Source organism: Patiria miniata, unplaced genomic scaffold (assembly GCF_015706575.1).
Source record: "Patiria miniata isolate m_02_andy unplaced genomic scaffold, ASM1570657v1 HiC_scaffold_26, whole genome shotgun sequence".
Taxonomy (NCBI): Eukaryota; Metazoa; Echinodermata; class Asteroidea; order Valvatida; family Asterinidae; genus Patiria; species Patiria miniata.
In genome coordinates, this window is record NW_024037065.1 from 8,228,384 (window position 1) to 8,254,473 (window position 26,090).

The 26,090-nt window shown below is 39.0% G+C and overlaps 1 protein-coding gene across 1 annotated transcript in view; it reads left to right on the top strand.

The window, feature by feature from the left end:
* The window catches only part of LOC119734077 (sodium- and chloride-dependent GABA transporter 1-like), a 49,489-nt gene extending 23,830 nt beyond the window's left edge, over nt 1–25,659 (top strand). The window contains exons 6-15 of the mRNA XM_038207441.1: nt 2,529–2,661; nt 4,822–4,956; nt 6,948–7,051; nt 12,386–12,510; nt 13,405–13,517; nt 14,811–14,954; nt 15,458–15,557; nt 16,051–16,151; nt 18,437–18,604; nt 19,694–25,659. Coding sequence (XP_038063369.1) covers nt 2,529–2,661; nt 4,822–4,956; nt 6,948–7,051; nt 12,386–12,510; nt 13,405–13,517; nt 14,811–14,954; nt 15,458–15,557; nt 16,051–16,151; nt 18,437–18,604; nt 19,694–19,873 — 1,303 coding nt within the window. The 3' untranslated portion in view covers nt 19,874–25,659. The remainder of the gene's footprint in view (nt 1–2,528; nt 2,662–4,821; nt 4,957–6,947; nt 7,052–12,385; nt 12,511–13,404; nt 13,518–14,810; nt 14,955–15,457; nt 15,558–16,050; nt 16,152–18,436; nt 18,605–19,693) is intronic.
* Nucleotides 25,660–26,090: the final 431 nt, after the last annotated feature.

Below are 26,090 nucleotides of genomic sequence, written 5' to 3' on the forward strand. Positions count from 1 at the left end.
TTTTTGCACGTGAACTGCAGTTTGTGGTACAAGCATTGTTTGGTCTTTTTAAAACTTTTCTCTCATGATTCTGTTTGAATATAAAATGCCTGATTAAAGCTAAATAAAAAATTTGCTTTTGCTGTAATTTCCAGAATTGGACGGATTTGGGGGTTAGTATTTTATAGCAAATATCGTTCCACCGACCCATTTAAAGTTTTGTGTTCATGGATGCCGAAAAAAGAAGAAGAAATAATGCTGTTCTTGTAGTCTGGTTGCCTGACCCCACGCTTCAGACGAAACAGGGCAATTTATAGATGTCGGGGCAATTCAGGTCAGGGAATCAGACCAGCTGGCTTATGGCCATTCATGGGTATGTTACCAATTGCAAACAAAATGTGGACTAACTACAATCGGTCTATTGAGGGCAGTATTTGAAAACAACAACATTTTTCCCCAATGATAGTTGGCCAAAAATGATACAAAATTCCACTTTTCTTGAAAATAACAACACACCAGGTGCAACGATTTCACAGGATGCTTGAGACTATTTACTTTAACCCTAACCGCCCTGAATCCTCCAAAATCCTTTTTGCAAATTGGAGGAATTTGCAGGATTGAGGTTACATGGCAAAAGTGCGTTGCTGATTTCGGAGTACGCACTGTGTCAAGGTCTTGGGCCGGACCTTGTGTTGTTTATGCTCAGCCGTGCATAAATTTAGTCCTTGATTATACTTGACAACCTCCATACTGCTCCAGGATGTCACTGCCTCTGCCTCAGCCTATTGACAGTCATAGCCGGAGGATTTTGCAGGATTCAGGCAGTGGTCACCCCTCCACGGACCATATTCAAGAAATAACGGAGGAATTTGCAGGATTGAGGTTACGTGTATATGCTATTTTTCCATGGGGCCAATTGGAGGACTTTGCAGGATTGAGGCTACATCCTAGCAAAAAGGCCTAGGGAGCTAGGGCTAATACAGTCAAGTGATGTAGGCCTATTTCATAATCATTTGGTAGTTTCAATTTTTAATGTTTGCACATGTACATGACCTTAACAAGCTTTTTAATGCAATACATCAAATTGTACAACTTTCTGTAGTCTTGATTGAAAATCAATGTTTGTCAAGTGCTACTGTATCTGTTGGCAACGTGCCAAGTCAACATGCTTATCTGCATTTTATCTGTTATTTTTTGAAAGTAAACAACCACCTCACGCTAAAAAAAATGTAAAATCTGAAAAGCTAAAAAAGTTTCCTGACATTGACTTCAATCCTTTTGAACAGTTCAATACCCACCCAGTTTTAAACTGTTTGTTTATTTTGAAGACATTTGTTATTATGTTTTCAGTTGACCTTTGAAATTCTAAAAGTTTTCACGACATTCGTTTAAAACCTAATATTATCTGTTTGTTCAGGACCTGACCTAAATCTATATGTACATTTATAATATTGGACTTGTTAGTCAAATATAAATATGTATGATTGCACCACTTTTTGCCTACCGGGGGATTTCTGTGGAAGCTTGTTGAGTGAACAGTCAACAAAACCCTTGTGATCTACATGTAGCTGAATAGATCTGTTTACATTTTTTATTACCATTAACCCTATTCTTCTAGAGTGATTTACTAGGGACCTTCCTTACTCCTACAAATTCCAACACCATATGGTAAATTGTACACTTGCACTCCGATTATGGTATAGGCCTAACCCCATGTAAAGCATAATCAGTTTACTAGTGCAGTACCCACTCCAACAGATTCCAACAAACCCTGGTGTTGGAGTATGATTGGATGGGGATTGTAACGGTTAATAGAAAGAGAAAAACCAAATTTGTTCAAGAGTGTGGGGAATGCAACATAAATGATAGGAAAAAACTTGTTGGTGGGATAACATTTTGTCATTTCCATTGTTACGGACTTTACGTGTACATTCAGAGGCTACTGACCAAGTTGAAAAATTGTAGTGGAAGCAAATTTTATTGTTCGGCACAATTTTAGTTTAGGCCATAATGTACAACAGGACTTGGTTAATTTGCAGTTTAATAGCTCAATTAATTGATGAGATATTTATATAAGCACTGTAAACAACTGTTATGGATGTCACACATTCTGACATAGGTTTTGATGGTCAGTACTCATTGATAAAAGTCTGTGACGTTTCTTGTAAGAATTCAATGAAATAAATATGTTGTGGTAGATGGCTTCACTCTATTCAAACACCAATGAAATTTGGTGGATTTTGAAAGATGTTGGAAGATTAGGATTGGAACTCAATTATTCTGCCAAAGTTAGTGTCCGAGCTCTACCTTCCTCAATCTTACAAAATTCTCCAACCTCTTGATTTATTTTGACGGATGTTGGAAGATTGTGGTTGGAACTCAATTATTCTGTCCATATTATTAATAGTGGCTGTTCTCTACCTTCCTCGATCCCACAAAATCCTCCAATTCCTCCTGGTGGACATTGAAGGATGTTGGAAGATTAGGGTTGGAACAGGAATTTTGTTAATCAATTGTTCATTTTGAGTGGTTTGGGGTTTTTGTTGCAGATACCGCGTTCTGAACATTTCGGAAGGACTAGACGACATTGGCTCCATCCAGTGGCCGTTGCTGCTGTGTTTTGCTGGAGCGTGGGTCCTGGTGCTCTTCTGTATCATCAAGGGAGTCAAATCCTCAGGAAAGGTATTCCATATACACACATGTTTATATGCAACTGTCCTTGAGCAGGATGTTTTATCGCAATAGACCTTATTCACAAGGAAGATATTTTTGATCATGTTCCCTTAATGTATTTTGTATACTGTAAACTGTTGAATAGGATTGGTGCCCGACTATTTATGCGTTCCACATGTTTTTTTAAAATGTTGCTTAAAATATAGGTATTTTAATCACATTTTAAATTATTCATCAAAGCAGGCTGGTTTTAATTTGTAATTAACCGTATGTCATTGCTTTCGTTTACATTCGCAAGTTCCAAAAATGAAGATTTTGACCTTACTTGCAATTTGATATGGCCGACATTAAAATATTGGTATTTTGATCACATTTTAAATTATTCATCAAAGCAGGCTGGTTTTAATTTGTAATTAACCGTATGTCATTGCTTTCGTTTACATTCGCAAATTCCAAAAAAGGAAGATTTTGACCTTGCCTTAAATTTAATATGGCCGACTCGTGAAAAAGCCTATTGTACACGCGGCTTTCCACTAAGGAGCAATTGTATAATGCTTCATTATATGCGCATTGGCATGGCACTGCTTCATCAGTGGCACTGCCATATGGTTTTGACATTTTACTGCAATTGTACAGCAAATTATGTACATGTAATACTGTTTAATTATGCGTGCTGCCTCATGGTAGCATTGTGCATTATAACACCTCGCCCACAGATTCTGCGTCTTGATTGGTCGAGAGCGAGTCACATGTTACTTTCTAATTTTGCTATCTTTCTGTGCACGGCCAAAAGTACTATACCCATAGCAACCAAAGTACTATACCATTAGCAACCAAAGTACTATTTCCACGGCGCGGTATTTGTGTGCAAATGGATGCTGGTGTTCGCATTGCGCGTTGTGCGTAGCGCGTATTGTTCCAAAGAGAGCGTGCCGCAGAGTTGGGTTCAAACATTTCGTGAAGGGGTAGTTTCAAAGAGAGAAATACATTTTCCACCAATTTTGTATTGAAATTGAAGTTTATTTCAACTGTGTTCAGATTTGAATAATTTAAAATATTAAAATCAAGCAGAATCTGTGGGTGAAGTGTTATAAAACAAATATTGAATGCTTTATCTCGTGGTGAAGTAAAACTAGCCTTCCTCGGTGATCCATGGACCATTCTATTTATAGAATGTCCATGGATCACCTCGGGAGGCTAGTTCTACTACACCACTAGAAGCATTCAATATTTGTATACTATTCTCAGAAAGGTGAAAATATTGCCATAATTTCCCCGAGATATTTCTGCATTTGTGTTTTCCTTCAGTGAGTTTGCTTCAATAGTTTGCATAACTGGGCCACCGGAATGCATACTTGCAATGTATATTTACCCTCCAGATAACCTCTGATAGATAATGTAAACATTCAAGAGGTGTATATTTTTGTTAGTGAATAGGACTTATCTGAAAAATTGGTAATCTGTGTACATGTACGTGTACGTACCATGCATTGCATTGATAATATGTGCATAATGTGTATTGCTTATGTTTATATGTTTGGCTCGGTTTTTTTTGTTGGGGGGGGGGGACCACAGGGGAAAATGAGCTGTTTTCAAGACTTATTTTTAGAGGATGAGCCTTCTACACATTGATTTCTATGTGGAAAGTAATGAAAAACAGAAAAGAAACACACATACTGAAATTTGTATCCTTGTGGAGACATTTCTTTGTTCTCCTGTACTAAAGTTTTCAAGTTTGAAAGTACAGTTTCAAAATGCTCTTACCGGTATTTTATAACCAGAATTACATATGTACCGGTAATTTGCTTGGCTGAAATTCGGACTTAATATCCCTTTTCGAAAACTCTACCATTTGCGACAGATCAACGTACCTTGGAAATTCCTAGTTTTTGAGTATAATCCATATATCTATTTCGTGAAATCCTTGTGGAGATGTATTCATCTACAGAAATTGCCCTGTGGAGACGTATACAATCTTTTGTTCCCTATTGTGTGCATGTCTCCAGAGGGCATGGTGTATCAGATCACCCCTCCTCCCCTTACTTTCTTACCTTGCAGGGGATACCTCTGAGTGGAATCCACAGCGGCCTTCTCTTGAAATAACATCAGAAGTAGGTTTTGTTTTTGTGCACTTTCCCTCATGGCGGCTTGACTTGTCTCCTTTCGCAGGTGGTGTACTTCACGGCCACTTTCCCGTTCCTTGTGCTGTTTGTTCTCTTCGTGCGCGGCGTGACGCTGACGGGAGCCAAGGAGGGCATTATCTTCTTCCTCACCCCCCAGTTTGACAAGCTGCTGTCTGCCAATGTAAGTCTGCAATATTTCATATTGATACCTTATTTTTTATTGTAACCTCCTTTGCAGTTAAAGAGGATGTGGAATGCTCGAAGACATTTCCGTCATTTTTCGGGTATATGTAGCCTAAGGTGTGATGAAATAAAAACGACTATTGTTTCTGTCATGAAATGAGTACAAAAGGTACTTTTGAGAGCTGTTTTTCAGGTCCAGTTTCGACCCGAACGTGCAACTGTGTAAATGTCGTCGTTGCGGGCAGCAAGTCGTGACGTAATAAACAGGACTCCCGATGCACAGTAGCATACACGAGTCCTGTTTATTACGTCACGATTTACTGTGTTTTGTTTGCTGCCCGCAACGACGACTTTTACACAGTTGCACGTTCGGGTCGAAACTGGACCTGAAAAACAGCTCTCAAAAGTACCTTTTGTACTCATTTCATGACGGAAACAATAGTCGTTTTTATTTCATCACACCTTAGGCTACATATACCCGAAAAATGACGGAAATGTCTTTGAGCATTCCACAACCTCTTTAACTTCCTTTTCAACTTTAGGCCAACCCGGTGTTTATCACAGCTTTTTGTTGACCAAGGTTTTGGGGCTCATTAAATGTAAAAAAAAGAAGTAAAAGTGTATCTAGCAAGGCCAACTCATGAACCATTATCCCTAACTCCCTAGGGGGTGTGCAAAATCATATTAAAATTGGAGGATTCAAGACTGTTAGGATTATTGCATGTCTTTGTATGTTCATGTGACATGTACTCTGTTGTTTCTGTATGGTGTGTTCCGACTGATTTGGTGAGATTGCCTCACAATGAAGAGATAAAGATTGAAGATATTGGGAAAGTACATGTAAGGTAAGAGGATGTTTATGGCACTTCTGAAAGTCATTCTCCAAACCATCCATCCGAATCCTGTGGGTTGGACTGCCACTGGACCGGCACTGGTACCGTCCTATTGTCTCCATCCACACATGCACCATCCATCAGGCATAGTTTCATTGACAACCTCGTTTCCATGGGTACGATCTTGCTGCGCCCTGTTGGTTCCCGTCATGCATTGTGCGATCTTAACCCTTGGAATTGTGTCATTTAAAAATGTGCCAAATATTGGCACATTTAAATTAGGACCGCAGTCGATGTATCGCAGTGCTTGACATTTTGGAAGTTTTGTTTGTGTAGAATTAACAATCCTTTCAAACATGAGATTTCGACGTCACATTATTTAGCAAGGATTTATATTAAATGTACGTACCTCTGTCGTCCCTTTACAACCAAGATGCATGTTTTTTGGGGTGAAAAAAAAGAGATTTCCATAATCCATTTCGTACAGGCATCGCACAGTCTTTTTAACAAAAATGCTCGTACGTAACGTGACGTGCAGGAGATAACGCACGAGTACATATATGGAGTGCAGTCTTCGAAATACGCTTGCAGTACGCTCTGAATAGCCGGTTGTTGTTGTTTACATGCTCCTCACGGCCAGGGTTTAGTGAAGGAACGCGCACGCGCCCATTTGTCGAGGCTGGTTCATTGAGATCTAATAAATGCATCATGGTGTCAAAGGTGAAACTGAGCCTGCGGTCATGAACTGTGACCTAACGCAAACACCAAGGATCAAATGTTACAACCTGGACCCAAGGTCGTGGCGGGCGACACCAGTGACCCAAGGTCATGACATGTGACCCAAGGCCATGGTATGTGACTCAAGGTCATGACATGTTTAATTCAAGGTCATTACATGTGACCCAAGGTCATGACCTTTAATCCTAGGTTACGACGTGACCGAAGGTCACAGCGTGACTCACGTTATGACTCAGGTTATGACATGGCACCCAAGGTCATGACATGTGACCCAGGTCAAGAACAGTGATTCCATGTCACAACTTGTGACCTTGGGTCGGTCACAGGTACTGTTTATCAACAGCTACTGTTCATCAACAGCTACTGTATCAATAACCATCTGACATTTGAGTGCATTGTTTTGATTTCCATGTACCAGGTCTGGAAGGCAGCAGCCACGCAGGTGTTCTTCTCCTACGGGGCCGGATGGGGTGGCATTCACACCCTGGCCAGCTACAACAAGTTCCACACAAACACCTTTCGGTAGGTATCCCGTCGGCGGGGACCTGTGCAATGTTGGCTTGAGCAGGAAGAAGTTTCAAACCAGTAGTGGAATCAGGGTGGGGATTCTGGACAAGAAGTCTAACTTTTGAAAATAACTTTGATACTTTGGTGTTGTTCTGCTTATTCTGGAGTCGTCTAAGAAAAATTTTAATTTTCAAGGCAGAGAAATTTTTGAAGAAAATAGGGGGAAAACCTAAAAAATTGTTTTGAAATGAACTAAATACATATTTATCAACTCGGCCAAATCCATTCAGTCATTAAAAACCCTCATGACTGCTGCTGGTATGAACGCATGCATGAACATCATGCCTCCTCAAATGTACGGTATGTCGTCAGAAGAAAAAAGCGCATGGAAAAGACGTCAATTTAAGGAGAATGATTAAAAATTGCGAAAAGTTTTGGAGAAACTTTTTTAAAAGAAAATCATCTCATAATGCAATCCTTTTTTTGTAAAATTGTCACGGAATTTTACTTCACACATTTTTTTTTTTTTTTTTGAAGACATACCGTACAATCAGCCCATCCAAAAACATGTCAAGGTACTTCTGTTGAGCTAATAAGTTGAAAAAAATTGTTTACGATTCACACTTTGGGGCATACTGTAAATATGCCATCATTTGGGGGAAACAATAGAATTGAAGACAAACAAAAATATCATGAGATTTTACTTGTGGCGCAAATTATAAAGACGGGCGTTAGTCACTCCAAAATTTTTGGACGGAACAATTTGTTCACTGGTAATTTTTTCATATATGCTCCCACAGGCATCCGAAGTACTTTTCACATGTTTTTGTTTTGTGTACAAATTTGTCATTCCAGTTTGACATTTTCAGACGCTTGAGAAAAAAAACATGTCCAGTTTTCGCGGCGGAATACTTAAATCGTTTGCTTATTCTTTTCATTGGTCATACAACCAATGCTTCAGTCATATTCTCCATAACCCAACAGAAGTGATTAAAAATCCTCATCACCATGGTTTGATTATCGCAAGCAAGACGAATATAGAATGTCACAGATGATTTTTTTTTTCCCACGTTGACAAGATTGAGTTTTATTCACTGGAATATTTTCAAAACATTTAGCGAATACTCCCAAAACTGTCCAACCAGTGTGTTTTTTTTGTTTTGTTTAAATAAACCAGTAACCCATAAACAAATGATTGCAATCATGCGATAAGTCGGTCAAAGTTGGAAATGGCGTGATTCGTTCTGGCATGTTGCCATTTTAAGGTTCAACTTCTGAAAAGGTCAAACTGCAAACTTCAATGTGTTGTTGGTAGCTGTTGAAAGTCCAGAAGGACTCTTGTAATGTATGGCCAAAAAATTGTGAGATTGCGTTTGAAATGAGCCGCTACATGAAACAGCCGTCTGGCTGTTGAGAAATTCTGTGCAGTTTCATGCGCGTCCAAATGGGGAAACATTGTATCGCCACGGGTTTGCGCAAAAATGACAAAAGAATTGCGATGTGATCTAGGTGTACATGTGAATCTATGATTCATTAACTTGATGGTTCTGACATGTTTGCTGTTTGGGCCCCAAAAAAAATATGACAGGCAGTGTTTAATTGTAGTGCACAATTTGTATAGACGTTTTTACAGACTGCACAGAATCTTGGTAATTGTTTGAAGCTTGGCTTTATGTGCACTATTTCAGTCAGTAAGTAGTTCTTTACTTAAAAAAAAATATTGAAAAGCAGGAAAACAAAAAATTGTTGATTTGATTAAGGGCCCGTTTTACTTCGTATCCGGGACGACTTCCGAACAAGTTGCGGACATTGTATTTGTATATAAGTTGCAGGATTCCGAACAACTTCTCGGCAATCTTCCAGCAATGAAGTTGTCAGTCACGAGTCCAGCAGTTATGAGTCGAGCAGTTGCTAATATTTGATGCAATCAAGTTAAATAAGTCCTTTGTCGGGAACTTTCATTTGGAGATTCAGGCCAAAATAGGGCCACTACATCACATTCGGGCCAAAATAGGGCCACTTCATCACATCACTTCATCACAACTCTTGGTGTTTTCCGACTTCCATAATTTTTCAATTAAAGATGGTATCAACATGCGGTTTTCACAGCAGTAATGCTGAGATTGTGCTCTTTTCAAATCTGTAAAAAAAACAAAAACTAAAAAAAATTACCAGGGTCGATAAACGACTTAATTAGGTTGATTGCATCACATATATGTTTCTCCGGAACATGTCCGGGACAAAGGCAGAGCTTCCTTCGGACAAAGTGAATGATTCTACCCGCAACTTGTCAGGAACTCGTCCCAGATATGAATTGAGAGAAGGGCCTTAAGGAAAACTAAATCTCCGATTGTACAAGTGAAGTGAAAATGCCTGCAATATACAGGGCACAATTCCATACAAGTTTCAAGCGATTGTTGTAGCAGCTCATTTTGAAGGCAAGGCGTTTTGAAAACTCTCTACTAATGAATTTTCAAATTTATATCTTCTTGAAGACAGGCAGGACAACTTTGGAAGACAGCCTACGTGTGTGTTTTGCCCACTTACATAAACAGTCACGCATATGATACTACAAACACTGGTATATATTGAAGCTTTTCGGGTTATTCACACAAAAAAAACTTTTAACAGATAAAACAGATTCTCTCAACTTTATATTAAACTTTTTTAGATTTGAGTGTGGGTATACATGTAATATATAAAAAAAAATGTAATGAAACCTTATTTAATCATTGGGCTATCTAACCAACCAAAAGGAAATCTATGCTTCTCCGCTAAAAATTTATTTTATTGTATAATTAAGTATTTACTAAAAACAAAAACTATGCTGATATATACTGTTTGTAGTATCATTCACAATATAACAAACTATAACACATAACATTATTACAAAACTGAATGATTTCCATAGGATCCGAGCAGTCAGGTAAGAAAAGAAACAAAAAAATATTTCCGACCTCAAAGGAATTGGTTGCGTGGGGATTTGGTTGAAAAAAATTTTTTTAACTAAAGTTTGTACAAAGCCTTGAAGGATTTTCTTCGTGAAAAACTTTATAATATCCAATTTGGTTTACTTTGATTATTTTTCGTTTTGCCAGATTTGGCATTCTTACTAAAATCCCCTGCAAACATTGAGTTTTTGGTCCGCAGTGACATTTGTACACACCACTGTGAAATATGCCCTTTAAATTTGAGTCAACTGGAGCATGAATTGTTTTTCTCTTTTTTCTTTTTTCTTCTGCGCCAGTCTATGGTTCGCCATGGAGGCCATGCTTTGGTTGACGGTTTAAATTTAAAAAGTGCACGGCTTGTTCACATACAAAGCATAATGATGAAATCGCGTACGACAGAGTGCAGTGTTATCCACAAATTTTGACTAATTCTTGTAAAACTCAGATCTATAATCCATCGCACAATAGTCGTTCATCTATGCACCGCAAAGAACATACAAAACTCGCATTCAGATAATCACTACATGCCATCTACATTACGAGGCATAGATGTGAACTGGGGAAAAAAAACGCTCACCGTTTTCTTCATTACGGTCATTTACATGTACCGTACATGTACATACATGTATGTCATATGGCATAGGTTTCATCATTGTGCGTTTTGGCTTCTTACAGTTGATGATAAAATGCAACACAAAATCACGAGCTATCTTGGCAACTCCTTCAGTACATAATCATGCTATTCATTTATTTCCTATTCACATGAAAAGTCGGCCACTGAAAACTAAGGTTACTATAAGCTGTAAAAAAAAAAAAAAAAAAAAAGTGCTGAGAAACAATGGAGTAATAGTTCCCTGTGTTTTGTAATGCAAATTTGTCATCAGCTAACCTTCCATGTGGACAGGCCAGCAGACAGACACAACATCAAACAAATACAATGGGCAGTTTGCAACAAGTGACGTTTTGCGTCTGCCCATTGGTTGCAAACACAAAAAAAGAGAAAAGTGTTCTGCAGGGTGCTTACACGGTAAAATAAATATCTCTTTGATACGGCAGAAGGCTATAAAACCCTGTGTCTGCAAGGCCGTGCTGTGCCGTCTACCACGACAATGGGACACGTCGATCGTGCCTTTGCGATTGTTCCATTGTGAGGTAAAAACCACCATCAAATCAGCGACCCCTCTTGTTTAACAAAAATTGGAGACGCACGGGCTCCGGCGGCGGCTGTATGGATCAAGACTTGTGGTTTTTTGCGTGCAAAGGATAAGAAAAAAGGAGGACAAATCATCTGGATTTTTCACTCAACAGGTTTCCTGGACACTTCCTAAAAGCTGGCCAAAAAAAATTATGGACACTAGACTTGGAAATATTTCACACACGACACACTTTTCACTGTTGCGTTTGTCCCAAATGCCCTGTAGTAGTTAGTTTGTTTTTGCACATACGTGTCCGTGTATGAACTATGAAGGACTTTACACAACTTACGAAGCTTGCCTTGTTGCCATCGTCTCACAGAAAGTAGCTTGGAAGCTGTTTCAAGATTTCAAGGGGCAACTCTGTGTCATGCCATTTGCTCTGAGCTATAGATCCTAAAGCACAGTTTTCTAAAACATCTGCGATCATCAGTGACCAAAACTCTGGGAAATCTCCCTTTTCTTCCTATTCTCTGAGAAAGCTTATTGGAAGGGTCCAGGAAACCATTTTGAGAGAGAGCGAGAGAGAGAGTGTGTGTGTGTACAAGGTTCGCATGCGAGTGCAGCTCTATCAAGCTTGTCCACAGGACTCCAGGAACTACCCCGCCAAGCTCCCAGATGCTTCCAAGAGACCGTCGGAGGGGAAATCTCAAGGGAGATTTTCCTGGAAGCATCCACCACAGCTCTCCAACAAATGAAGCTCATCAGAACATTTTTCTGTTTGGTGCCTTCAAGCTGCCACCAAATTTACGCGAATCGCCTCCCCTCCCCCAATTGTTCCCAAATCCAGCTCTCCTAAAAGGGAAGCTGAACGGAAGAGTTACTCCTTGTTTCAGCATCTTCAAACTATGTCTTGGAAGCCTCTGGGAGGTGCGCCTAGTTCCTCGGTAGTCTTCTGGAAAGGCTTTTGGAGTCCTTACAGGATTCTGCGACCCAAAGAGTTTGTAAAGCATACAATCTCCGGGCAGTCTGTTCCATCTTCAGAGTAGAGCAAGGAGCTTCGCGGCCTCCAAGTATCTGCTTTTTGGATTTACATTTTTTTTTTGTATCTTTCTTTTTTTTTCTAGCTGGAAACTCAAAACTTGCATTCTCCAAATTTGTTTAAAATGTTTCTTTTTGAATGAGATTGTTTCCTTGCACTAATCGATTCTTTTTTCTGTTTCATCACCTGCCCTCCTTCCTCCGATTGACTAAAAATAAAACAGAGATACCTTGGTCATCAGCCTGTCCTGTGCTTTTACGAGCGTCTTCTCGGGTATCGTCATCTTCTCCATCATTGGGTTCATGGCGGTGGACTCCAACCTAGAAGTCAAGGACGTAGTTGCTGCAGGTGAGAAAGAATAATAATAGTAATAATAAGGGAATAAATATCTGCTTGGGAGGTTTTAATCACTCTGTTCATGACCGCTTGGAATTTGGGTGCTGATAATTACGCGAGCCGAAGGCAAGGGTAAGACCAGCTAGCCATGTCTTTATCATCCGTTTAAGACCGGCCACGTGACGGTCTCTCGACCAATAGGAATGGGTAAACTGTCTAAGGTATTTATGAATGTGTATTATAAACACATATATCCACAGGTATTGGTACTTAAGGCACTACATCTTTATTACCCTGCTCATTGGGCCAGTGAACATTCCAAAGACAATCTCAGCTCTCATCGAACTAGATGAGTATATAGCTCAATGTTGCCATTTTGGCACAAAGCAGCTAAAATCTCTGTCTCTAACAGAGTTGTAACAACTCACTGATTCTTGCGACTCGAGTCCAGTCGAGTAATTTACCCATAGGGACTCGAGGTGATTCGAATCACCAAAAATTGTGACTCGGGTCAGACTCGAGTCAGACTCGAGTTGAGTCATTGACTCGAGTCATTACAACTCTGGTCTCTAATGTCATTTATCCTGCTGTATTAAAGGGAAGTGAGGCCTAGTGGTTAGGGTTTGTGAATTATGGTCAGGGGTTCGAGTCCAGCTGTTGGCCATATGTTATGTCCTTGGGCAAGCCACTTTATCCCCACTTGCCTCTCTCCGCCCAGTAGTATAAATGGGTACCGGCATTAGCAGGGGAGTAACCTGCGATGGACTGGCATCCCATCCAGGGGGAATAGAAATATTCATCAGTCTTTTCATGCCTAGGAAAACGGTGATGAACGCCAGCCTGATGGGCCACCTTGGCTCATGACTTACGTGACTACTTACATATACTTATCCTCCTGCTGTACAGGTCCTGGTTTGGCATTCGTAGCGTACCCGGAGGCAGTCTCCCGCATCTTCGCTCCTCAGTTCTGGGCCTTCCTGTTCTTCTTCATGCTGTTGACTGTAGGCATTGACAGCCAGGTAAAATATTGTCTTATATTTTTTTCTCAATTGTAACTTTCCACTTGTGTCATTTTTAAAAAAAATTGCAAAACTCAGTAGAAAATCTCCTGCGGCTTGAAATGTCCTTGTCTGTGTCTTCAGAATAGGCCATTTTTGGAATCACGTCAGAATCGGGTCAACGCAGCTTGTGAAATATTGTCCAATTGCATGATATACAAATGGACGCGGAACGCGCAAAATCTGAGACAAACAAAAAGTTGTCGAGACAAACGACAAACATAGGGTTGTCTATGGGGCGTGGCCAACTCGCAAACGGCGATAGGTCAATTCAGCAACTTGACTTAAATTGTCAAATTAAACATCGAGTAAAAATATTTTGTCTGAATTTTAGCAACGTGTGAACTTGCCTCAATAGATATCTCTCAAATGACGGCCCTGCCTACAGATTGTCACATGCATCCGCATTCTTGGAGTCAAATTTTCGTGACACGCATCGGCTGTGTCGTACTTCAAGTAACTTTGAGCAACATGCGCGCATGTTTGGAGCATTTTGCACACTACGCATACGCGTACCTGATGGTGTTGAACATGCATTTGTAGTTTATCTTGCGACTCACCAATAAGACTTAAGACGAGTCCCTGCTCTAAGATCAATCTTAGCTAAGATGCGTCCTAAGACCAATTTCACTAACGTCATCTTAAAGGGAAGATACAACATTTGCAAACATCAAAAAACGAAACGATCAAATTATCACGAAATATCTAACTGGATTGCTAGGGAATGACAGCCTAAAGCATCCTTAAAAGTTGCGGCTTCTGGTATGCTGACATTTTCAAGTAAAAGTGTATTTTTCCAACGCTGGTCGGCCGACCAGCGTTGGAGAAAACTGACTTTTTTCATATTTCGCTCCTAATTGTTCATATAGTTCGTCTACGTTTTCTTTGCAATTGATTACACACCTGTGAAGACTACAAGCCTGCTAGACTGATGCTCATGATCTTACAATTCCCCAAAGTCTATAAATTGCTCCGGTTCATCTTAAGTGGCGTCAGGGAACCAGACTACAAGAATATGATTGGTTTTCTTGGTTTTTCCAGCATCTACGAACCCAAAACGTGAAACAAGTCAGTGTAACAATATTTGCTATAACATACTAATCCTCCAAATCCATTTATTTCTGAAAATTGCGGCAAAAGCAAATGTTGTACATTCCCTTTAAGCAAGACGCATCATGTTTCATGTTTGTTTTCACCGCTTTTACGAAACAAGTTTTACTATTAGCTTGCCTGGTCGTTTTTTTTTGGTTCTAGTTTGTGACATTGGAGACGTTGATCACAGCCTTCATCGACGAGTTGGAGAGCATGTACCCTGGCAGGGTCCGCCGCTGGAAATCTTGGATCATCACCTTCGTCTGCTTGTTCATGTTCGTCATTGGTCTGCCTTTCGTCACGCAGGTAATGTGAAGTCAAATTCCGTATTTTTTGTTCTTGCCCTCAGGCACAGAAGCAGCCAATTTTATTTGGCTTCAAGGCAGAGGAAAGCTTATGCATGTATCCCGTTCTTAGTAAAAATGTCAGACGCGCCCTGATTACTAGCGCCCATTGGGTACACATGTAAGTTGTGTTTAACTCCCGGTTCCAATGGTTCCAATGGTTCCAATGCTACTTAATGGGCAGTGGGTGTGGTTTAAACTGAAGTGACGTCACACTAACAAACCGGATACTAGTCACAAAATGTGGCTTCAGTGATGTCTTTTTTTAACCTGTTCCAAAAGTTAAACAAAGAAATTGACTGGAGCGGGGATTGAACCTGAGACCTCCAGATTGCCATTCCGGTGCTCTACCAACTGAGTAGCCAGCCCTATGTTGGCGGTTCCCTATTTTGTCAATGTCTTTGTTCAAAGGAAGCTTTGTTGACCTGTTAACCAACTTCAATCATTTCTCTTCCGTTTCACTAGGGCGGGACCTACGTCATGACCCTCTTCAACTGGTACTCTGCCGGCTTCGCTCCATTACTCCTTGCTTTCGTTGAACTGATCGTCATCTCCTATGTCTATGGTACGTTAACCCTCACTCTTTTTTTATATTTGGCCAGGTTACTTTTATTGAAGCTGTCCAATTATTCATGTCAGTGTTCAGATCATCTACTCAATGAGCTGTCGGCTTAAGTTCATTGTTGCATAACATTACATAACATAACAATCAAATGTCATGCCCTTTCAAATAAAGCTCCGATAGCTGAGCTCAGTCAAGCGAAGGGAATGTATACCTCCGTGGACAAACAGGTTTCGCACATGAAATGTTCAAATTAGCATAGCTCAACGACAAAATGTGCAAATGCAATGATTTTTTTCGTCACATTTGCTTAAAGGCCAGTACTTTAATAGCTACTAATCGACAGTTAAAAATGATTTTTAAAAATAGGTGAAAATTGCTGTCAAATGTGGGTGTCCTTTTTTTGGAACCACACTGTAGTGTAGTATAGCATTTTTTTTGTAGAGCTTGTTGAAGCTGTTTACTTGAACAGTGAATTTTTTTGGGTGCTTTTCAGGTGTGGACAATTTCTTGCATGACGTGGAATCCATGCTGGGCTATCCTCCTAGGATGTACTGGAAGATCTGCTGGATGGCCGTCACGCCCGTCATCATCGTGGTATGAAAAAAAACACCTGTTATATTTTTTTATCATAATCAACCTCGTTCCCCTGGGTACGATTTTGCTGGGCCACGTTGTTTCCCACCATGCCTTGCACTATCTTAACCCCTGGAATTGTGTAATTGAAATATCCAACTATTAGGCCAAAATAAAATAATAATCGGTCTCTGGTCAGACCGAAGTTCCGGAATTGATGCGGCGATGTGGGTTTTTTGGGGGTTTTTTTGGTGTTTTTTTTTTTTTTTCAAGCTTGAATTGTACAGACAAGGTGGTACTATTTTGCTTTTTTGTGTCCTCATTATACATTGGTGTCCTCCATAATTTGCCTTGGTGCAATTTCCCAATTCCTTGGTGCTCCTTGGTACAAAAAATTGAGGAGGTGCGGCAATAGAGGGTGCTGTTGTAGCTTCTGTGTTAATTTGAAGGGAAAAAAAGGTTGACGCGCATGATTAAAATCGACGCGCGCGCTGACCAGAGACCGAGTATTTTTTGGGGGGGCCTTAGGGAGATGAAGTAGTTCTGGTCAAAGGTCATTCGGGGATAACATCGCTTACGTGATGTGACGCGAACGCCCATTCTGCTCGTAAGTCACATGCGAGCGTCGTGCGCCCGTCTCCCTGCACGTTAATGTGCGTTCGATGAGTCCTCGATTATCCCGATTGACCCATGACCCATATCATTCTGCGCATGCGCAGTTGAAATGTTGAACTGGCTTATTACAAGTCAAGTCACCAGTGTTCGCCACGAGGGGTTTTAGCAGGGCGGGCCGCCCTGCCAAAATTCTATGCCGCCCGCTAAAGTTTTGCCGCCCCGCTAAAATTGTCACCACCCTGCTATTTTTTTTTCTTCATTGGGGCGCATAGCACCCTCGGCTTCGTCTCGGGTGCTATGCGCCCCTCAGGTGTTCAAAACGTCATATCCCACATCACAGCGGTCAACAATTGTTAATTGCACGCCAGTGTATATTCACATGTGATGTATATGTACATGTAATATGTAATGTACATGTACATGTATATATTGTGTCTGCCGCCCTGCTAAACTTTTAAGGCCGCGGAGAACACTGAGTCACTAACGAGTCATCAATCACAATAGAAACCACAAGTTCAACCACAAGCCAAATCACTCTTCAAATCACAGTTCACACCAAGAGTCGAATTACAAGTCACATCGAACAATGTCAGAAGGAACTGGGTCATTCCACCGGGTTGGGAAGCAGTGAATGTTACATCCATATATTTGGTTATATTATTAAAAGTATCAATGCATTCTAAACAATTGCTCAACATAATATTTGTCATAGGGTGTTTCAATATTTGAGAAAGTTTGAAATCATTTGAAAGTACTTTGACAAAAATATGAGCAAAAATGTATTAATTTGGATGTAACATTGACACCGTGTCAATGTTACATCCAAAAATTCGGTTTTTTGCCATATTTTACACGTACACATATGTAAAATGTTACCCAAACTGACATTGCATATTTACAACTGGACACCTAAGCATGAAGAAAAACTTTTGTTTTGGTATAGTCAGGGTTCAAATATAGCAGAAACAATACCTCAAGTGTGGATGTAACGGTGTAAAAATCACTCAATGGAAGTGTGACATTTGGGTTTTACACCGTGTCCATGTTACATCCACACAACCAAGCTATTATTTCTGCTCCATTTGATGTCGGACTACCATAACAAAAGCTTTTCTTATTGTGTTGCATCTATAGTAAGAAGTACGCAAAGTAAATTTGGGTAATATTTCGCAGAATTTTTTTTAAAAAGGTACAAATTCATATTTGGACATAACACTGACACGGTGTCAATATTACGTCCAAAATGACATTTTTTGCTCATATATTTGGCAAAATACATTGAAATGATTTCAAACTTTCTGCAGTAGTGAAACACCCATCAACAAATATTATGTAGAGCAACTGCTAGCAAGGCATTCATACTTTTCTTAATATGGTCATATGTCACACTTTGTTCCCCAACCCGGTGGAATGACCCAACTCTGGCATTCTGTAGCTTGTCACTTGAAGACCTTTGATTGATTCATGACGACTTGCGATTGACTTGTGGTATTTTTTTGTGTGCAGACTTGCTGAGAACTTGGTCATTCAAAATAATTTGTTAAATTTACTGTCAGTTTGAAAATAATCGCGCAAGTTCAGTTTCAAAACCTATTTACCTAAACGTGAATGTACAAGTGTTCACCAGCCCAGGCCAGTCAAAGTATACCACTTCTAAGCAGTCAATATTCTTTATATTCCCATCCCTGCAGGCCATCTTGGTTTTTAGTTTCATTGACTACACACCGGCCGTCAACGGTGACTACGTATTCCCACCGTGGGCCGAGGGCGTTGGCTGGACGCTGACGTGTTCCTCGGTTGTCATCGTCGTCTCTGTGGCCGTGTACCAACTGGCGACGACCAAAGGAACCCTAGCCGAGGTGAGTTGTTGCATTGGTGTGGGTAGCTAGATAGAGTCCAGTAATTGACTTTGCGTAAAAAAAGAGAGGGAGTTTCGTCATCTAGCAACGATATTGTGTGTGAAGGACATGAATTGGCACTCTGCTTGGCTCAATTTCATGGAGTCACTAAGAAGAAAACACCGCTTCGCGAAAAGAAAAAAAAGAAGCTTAATCATAGTTTTGATCGTTTGGTACCTTTAACTATGATTATTTTTGTCAAATAAGTCAAATCTTTATTCCAATTGCACATGTGCATCAGCAAGATTTGATGAATTTTACTTTGAGATAAACGCGGCAGGAAAATGCACACGTCTTGTTCACGAGGAGGTCATTTTTGATCTTGTTCCCTGAATGTATGTTATACATGTAAATTGTAAACTGTTGAATGGGATGGTGCCAGACTATTTATGCTATCAAAGCCTCACTTTCAATTTTTTTTTAAATGTTGTTTTAAGCACAAGGGTATGTTTTATCACAAATTAAAAATTATTCATCAGAGCAGACTGGTATTAATTTGTAATTAACTTTATATCATTGCTTTTCTATTATTTTTATTTCTTTTATTAGGCAAAACCTAATTTGATTATTTCTATTCGCAAGTTCCAAAAATGAAGATTTTACCTCGCTTTCAATTTAATATGGCCGACTTGTGACTAAAGCCTATGGGGGACGTGGTAACCAAATCTGCTTTCTGCAATTTTTCATGCAATCAAAAAATACAATGGAAACTTTCGTTCGCCCAAAAGTTGGGGCATACAAAACACCTAAATCCCTTTGCTGATCAAGCTTTTTGAAATGTGGGGCCAACTTCACAACCAGACAATTTCTTTAATTTTGTTGGCAACCACTATATAAAATTTTGAGCACAATTGGCAAATTGTTTATCCCGAAAAAAAACTTGATGAGCACATGCGTAGTTGCGATACCGTTCTGGCTTATTATATTAATTTCTTGAAGTTTAAATGTTTTTTATCTGTATTGACATAACTTTGTTTTGTTTACCATATTAATCATATTTGCATAAACCATTTTCATAATAATACAAATTTCATTTGTAATTATTCACAGCGCTTCAGGAAATCAGTTAAATCCACCAAGGACTGGGGCCCCGCCCATAACGAGGACCGGCTCACCGCCGGGTACCGGCCGCTCCCTGGGGCAAAAGACGACTTGGAATTGACCAATCTCCAGGCTGAAGTGGAACCACCTGAGTACACTGATAAGCCAGTGGTACCTGAATCTGTGTGAGCTTAAGACGTAAACCTATTTAATGATTTTACTTTGCTTTTTTTTTTTTAAGTTAAGGTCCTTTTTATGACGAAGGCAATTTTGAGCCCGTAGAATTGCAAGATAGTTGTGGATAGTTCTGTTAACAAGTTCCGTTCCCAACTTTGTCAGTATTCATTGTTATTGTACCTCAAACATTTTTGTAACCGCCCACTCCAACATGTCAGGTTCAAATTTTCCCCTTTTTTGAGGTCGATGCAAATGTGGAAAGAGTACCTATAAAAGGATAAAATGATACCAAACTCGATGCAAAGTCACTTTTTTTTCGCAAAAGTCGACCAACCGTTTATATAATTTTCCATAAAAACCTTATTTTGTGATGTCACAAAATGCGTAATGTGTATATTACTTTTTTGCCCCCTGCGCCGCCACGGAATTAGATGTGACAATAAGTAGATGACGGGATGTCGTGAAAATTAGCTCTATAAATAGGCTTTAAAGTTCACCAAACCCAAATTCACCAAATAGGAGAATTGTCAGTCGTTCATAAATGTTCAGAACGTTAGAAGAATTCTACAAACTGTCTATTTCTGAGAAGAAAAAAAAAAAAGTCAAATCGGACAACGAACTGATTTTTCCACGCTTATGATGTCATAGTAGAAAATCATTTATCTGTGCAATGTTACATTCCGTCGGTAGTGGACGGGCAAATTTATGATCCGAATGAACTTCGTTCATTGTGCCAATGTTCCAAATTGTCTGTGGAGCGAAACTTGCTTTCAACCAGATGTGTGACGTACGAGGCACGTCCCGGTTGGTCAGTAGTACCCAGGATTAACTCCTAGACTCCCCACCACACAGCACTGGCCAACACAAGCCAGCTTGTTAGTGGTACCATTCTAAAAAATACAATCTTCTGTCAAAGATGACAATTACACTCTTAGCGGTGTGAACATTTATTACAAAATTTTGTAAACTTTTCAAATTACTTCATATTGAAGTGGATGAGGTGTAATGAAACTTTAAATTGTTTAGTTTGGAGTAGAACATATAGTGCTAAATTTACTGTTTCTGATGTGAAACGGAGGAAGGTAGCCCGAATCATCATACAACTCAAAAACAGTAATTTTACACAACTCTTCCTCAACGTTGTATTTGTGTGCTTGTATCAGTAGTTTAGAAATAAGTGGAATCCCGGTTTCCAAAGTTCGGAAATGCATTGTTGTATACAGTTTGGTGTTCCGTGTGTGATTACATTTTTGGGGTGAGGGGAGACATGTAGAAAGAGTAAAGTTTATGAATTACCTTAAAAGTTTATTCACTTAGATTTTATATTCCAGGTAAAATAACCTTTGGAAAGAAGTATCTGTCCTTACCAATTTTTTGGGTATTATTTATTTCAGTCTGTATTTTTTTTTTTGTATAAGATTTGTATATCTGATGGCGAGTACAGGTTATCCCACAAAAAAAACCCAACAGTCGAAAACCAGTTAAAAAAGGTATATTGCATGGGAGTTTTGGAATATTTTGAAATTACCTCTTAAAAGTCAGATAACTGATCTACCATACAAACTTTATTTCATTCAAATCGATGCATTGGAACAAACGCTATGCTTCATCGAACTCAAGGGTTGAAAATCGTCTTGGGCCACTTTCCGAGAAAGTGCAGTTAGAGAAACACACAAAGCATTTATTTCCTTTGTTCAAGACTAACGTGAGACTCGTTCTACCGGCTTTGATCTGTTAACTTGATAAATTAAAAAAGTGGTCCAAGTGGGCGAAGTGAAAAAAAAAAATCCTAATGAAACCAACTAAAAAGCATATGGAAGACCAATTATTGTACTCAACAATACATCAAACACAATTTTGAATACTACCCCCACTTTTCTGAAAACATGCCCGATGCGACTGTTTTTTGGTGGGACAGCCTGTATATAAATTATAAGGGGAACCTTGCCAAAGAAATTAGTTTAAAGATTTTACTAAAATACCATGCAGTTTCAGACTTGAAGTAAGTGTATAATGTGAATTTTATTTTGTGAGATACTTTAGAATTACAAAGTTTTCTCTTTAAAGTGAATGATTTGTTTACTACCCAGTATTGCTGTATATTTAGCGTTCTTGTGGCGCGGATTATTGCGTATCGCGATGTATCGTTAACCCTCTAATATTCTTACACGTTCAAATCGTTGCGGTGTTTTTTCCGCACACTGCATTTGGCAGGAATGTTTGCAGGACCTAATCAAAGAATCACTCGTGCCGATTTTGATACCTACACAGTTGCCAAACTTGAATACAAAAGCTGCATTCAGACTAAAGTGCTGGGCGAGTCGTGAATTTTTTACCTTGAGTATTCTTGACATTCGCCTGGCGGGATGCTGAGATAATTTTATCCAAAAAATTGGCATGTCATCGGACAAACGTCTTTCTGGCACTGATCTGCATCATTGTGTGTATTCTTCCTTTTCGACTAAGTGGTGCTAAATACAAGTTTGTACAATCGTAAATTTGGGTACTTGTATTTTTGTAACTTAAAAACTGACATTTGCTGTGTAGCAAAAACCCACAGTTTTCTTCTTAGAAGATAAGGTTTACAAAAAATCTTTTGAAAAACTAGAGATATCAGCCCACCTTTTCCATACAAGTTTCAAAAATTTCAAAAGAAAAGTACACTGTGGATCACTGTGCCATATTTTGCTTATGTCTTTAACACTCGGTTTTCTGAAAAAAATTAGATTTGTGTTGGTGTCGGTAGGATTGTGGACATTGGTTTAGCATTGTGAAGTACACAAATTGAGATGAGAGGGCTAGAAACATAAAAAGAAATGCTCGCTTAAACGTTAACGAGTTGCAAATATGATAATGGAAAACGGTGAAAAAGTAACGTAAAAATAAGCTCATTTCATTTGTTTTGCTTGGAAATAAGTATGTCGGATGATAAGTGTTAGAAGTGTTCTTGGGTAAACTTGTCGATTCTTGGCGAATTAACAACTGCACTCTGCTTATGTACATGTACATTCCTTCAATCGTAAATGCTTCCAAGCGATTAATCCCATCGGTTCCGCAATAGCGTTGAGAGTAAAGACGTCACGCTTTGCTTACGTGTGTGCTTTCCTATGGGAGCCACATGTAAGCAAAACGTGACGTCACTATGTCCCAGGTGTAAATAGCATCTAGGGATGTGGCCTAGAAGATATGTTTTGTGCCTCATCGGAACAAAATTTGGATTTTTTTCTTTTTCAGTGATTGAGGCTTTCCTTTTTTCGTCTCAAATTGTTTGTGTTGGTATTTAGTTGTTCAAAAGTGTTTGTAGTTCACATTGTACATATTGCTTTTACATACATTTACTTAAACTTGCCGCTTGGAAATGGATCAGTTAGGACTTTACCTTGCAATTGTACATAGCTTCGCTAAAACGCTGTATTAGTTTAGTTCAAAGTCTTGGAAATTTTTGTAAAGAGGATGTCTTTTGCTTGCTTATAGAACGCGAATGTCAGATCAATGCAATTTGATATTGTTTCCAAAATACATTAAGCGTTATTGTTTACTGTCGTTATGTTAATTTTTTATGACCATTCAGCCACATTGCTTAATGCAGACACAGTAGACGAAGACACTTAATGCTGGCACATCCGAGACAGATCAAGCGATCTGTTGAGGTTTGCTGCGATATGGGACACCCAAGGGGCGCATGACATTTTCTGATTTGCCTTGGGTGTCTTGCACCCCCAACATGCCCAAAGCTTCTTAAAAAGCTGTGTCAAACATCCCAGCAGTCATGATGTTATGTGTACCGTGTCACAGCATTTAACAGCCAAGTTTACGTCAACAAGCTTATGATAGGCTCCCATAATGGTTTGGTCCTTGAAGCTTGAAGTCGGCAAGTTTTTGGGCTGCCATTTTGCTGGTCCCACAAATTTACCATTGTCAAATTGCAGTATTGGAAATTAGTGCGGGTACCAGTGACTCAAGATTTTCTCACGGTGTGTAAACAGCTGATGTCATTGGTATGCGAAACAGCATTATGTTCTCCGAAACTTGTCACATGACTAACGGGACCAATGAAATCACAGTATCTGAGACACGCCAACAAAACAGTAGCTTTAAAAATGAAAGGAATGTGCTGTATGGTCTGGCGATACTGGAGCATCCAGTTTTAGAGAAAGTTGAAATGCTTTTTTTCCTGTGTAATATTTTTTTTTCAGCTACTAAGCAATACAGTTATCTATAATAATGCCATTTATTTTGAAGTTTATTTTGTTTTAAAAGAGCTGACCCATTTCAAACAAAAATTTGACTTGCTGTAATGGAGCGGAAATAGTTTAAAACCAGTCATGACACGTGTGTGCTTTCTTCAAAACTGTTACAACCATACCTCAAACAAAATAATTTCTCAGGATCTGCCAATCCAAACTTAGTGCACACAGGACCAATAAAGTATTCACATTTTGTTCTATGGAACACGCTTGACTCCAGACACAATTAGACAAAGACAGATGTTTCACATCTTAGTGCTTTTTTTTTTTACCGTGGACCACTGTTTTGCAGAGCTTTCTCGCGAAAGTGTGCTTCATGACATTGTAGTGCTGAATTGTAAATGTGTTGCATAATAATAACAAATAACTACACAAAATGACTTGCATCAAGTTAAACTAGACCTTCTTTTTGGAGAGTTTTGGTCTAAAAATATGGCAAAATATTCTGCTTAATTTGACAATCTGCCAGATTTTGGAAAAGAACACTTCAGTAACGTTAAATGTCTCTCTAAGTGTGGAATCTCAACTTCTATAGATTTCGTACGTGATATTTGTTTCTTCTCGGTATTTTCTGAAATAACTGTTTGGTGTTCCCTCATACTTGATCAACTGAGACTGCAAAATAAAAGAAAAATAAAGGCAATAATTCCCAAGCTTGAAGAGTTAAACAAAAAAGTTTCGGATTTTTGAGCAAGTGACATTTTGAGAGACTTTTAATGTTCAGGGTCATGAAATTGTTTCAGTAGATTTTTTAAACCCACTTTGTAACATGTTACATGTGTTTTTTTGTTTAATTAGAAATTGTTTCCTTATTTATTTCCCTGATTTTCTTTGACCTTCTGAGGTAGTTTATGTTGATAGGAGAGCTGAACACTGATACAGGTTTTATGAGTCGTTCGATTTTGTAAATCAAAACGAAAATACTTTTCCATTTAAGCAGTCAAGTATTTTTCTTTGTATTATTTTGTAGAAATTTTTGGTATTTATATTGTTTGAACAGTAAAGGCCTTGATAAACGGGATCCTAATTTTTATAAGCTATGGTACACATTTATTTCTATTTAAAAAAAAGAAAGATTGAATTCAACAATGTTAAATTGATGATTTTTCTTTGATTTTAGCTTTTTTTGTGTAATATTCGTCCAAAAATGTCAATATCATGTTTTTCACTTTAAGACTGTGCAAACCATTATTCAGAATGCAAATGATATTTTGTAAATATCTATTAATTGCAATGGTGTATGGATCTCATACCACAGCTACATGTAGTTGACTGATCGATTAAGCCAACGCATGATGATTTGCCGCATCCCAGCCATGATTTAAGTACGACATGTGCCCATGTGCTTATGACGCGTGCGCATTGGTTATGGCATTGGAGATAGGTGCATGTGTACATGTATGTTAGGCGCATAATTTATGCAAGTCTCTGAATTATTTAGTGTTAAGAAACAGTATTCTGCCTATGATTAAATAGATGTTGGCCAATTTGAATGGTGTTTTTTTTTTCAATCAGTGGAAAATAAACCGGATCACATTTGTGTAAGCAAAATCATTTGGAGTGCTGTAACTTAATAAGTTTTCTCCTCAATCTCCTTAAAAGTCCATGGAGTTCAACTCGCACAGCTCTATGGTGAAATTGGACTGTTATCCACAGAGTTGTAACTAGTCACTGATTTTTGTGACTCGAGTCGAGTCATTTTAAAGAAGTGACTCGAGTTGAGTCTAGTCATTAGGTCAAGAAAGTCAAGTCGAGTCAAGTCAAATTTTTAGCTCGAGTCGAGTCAAAAATATTTGAACACTATACAACAAATAAAAAAATAGAGAAAGTCATATGTATGCATTCCAGAACCACAAGGTTGGAGTCTGTGACACATATGTTTGTACACGACAAGCGGCCGTTGTATCAAAGTGTATTCGCAAACGACGTGTTTATGAACATAACGCTAACGTTTGTACCGTAAGTCATTGCAAAAAATGTCA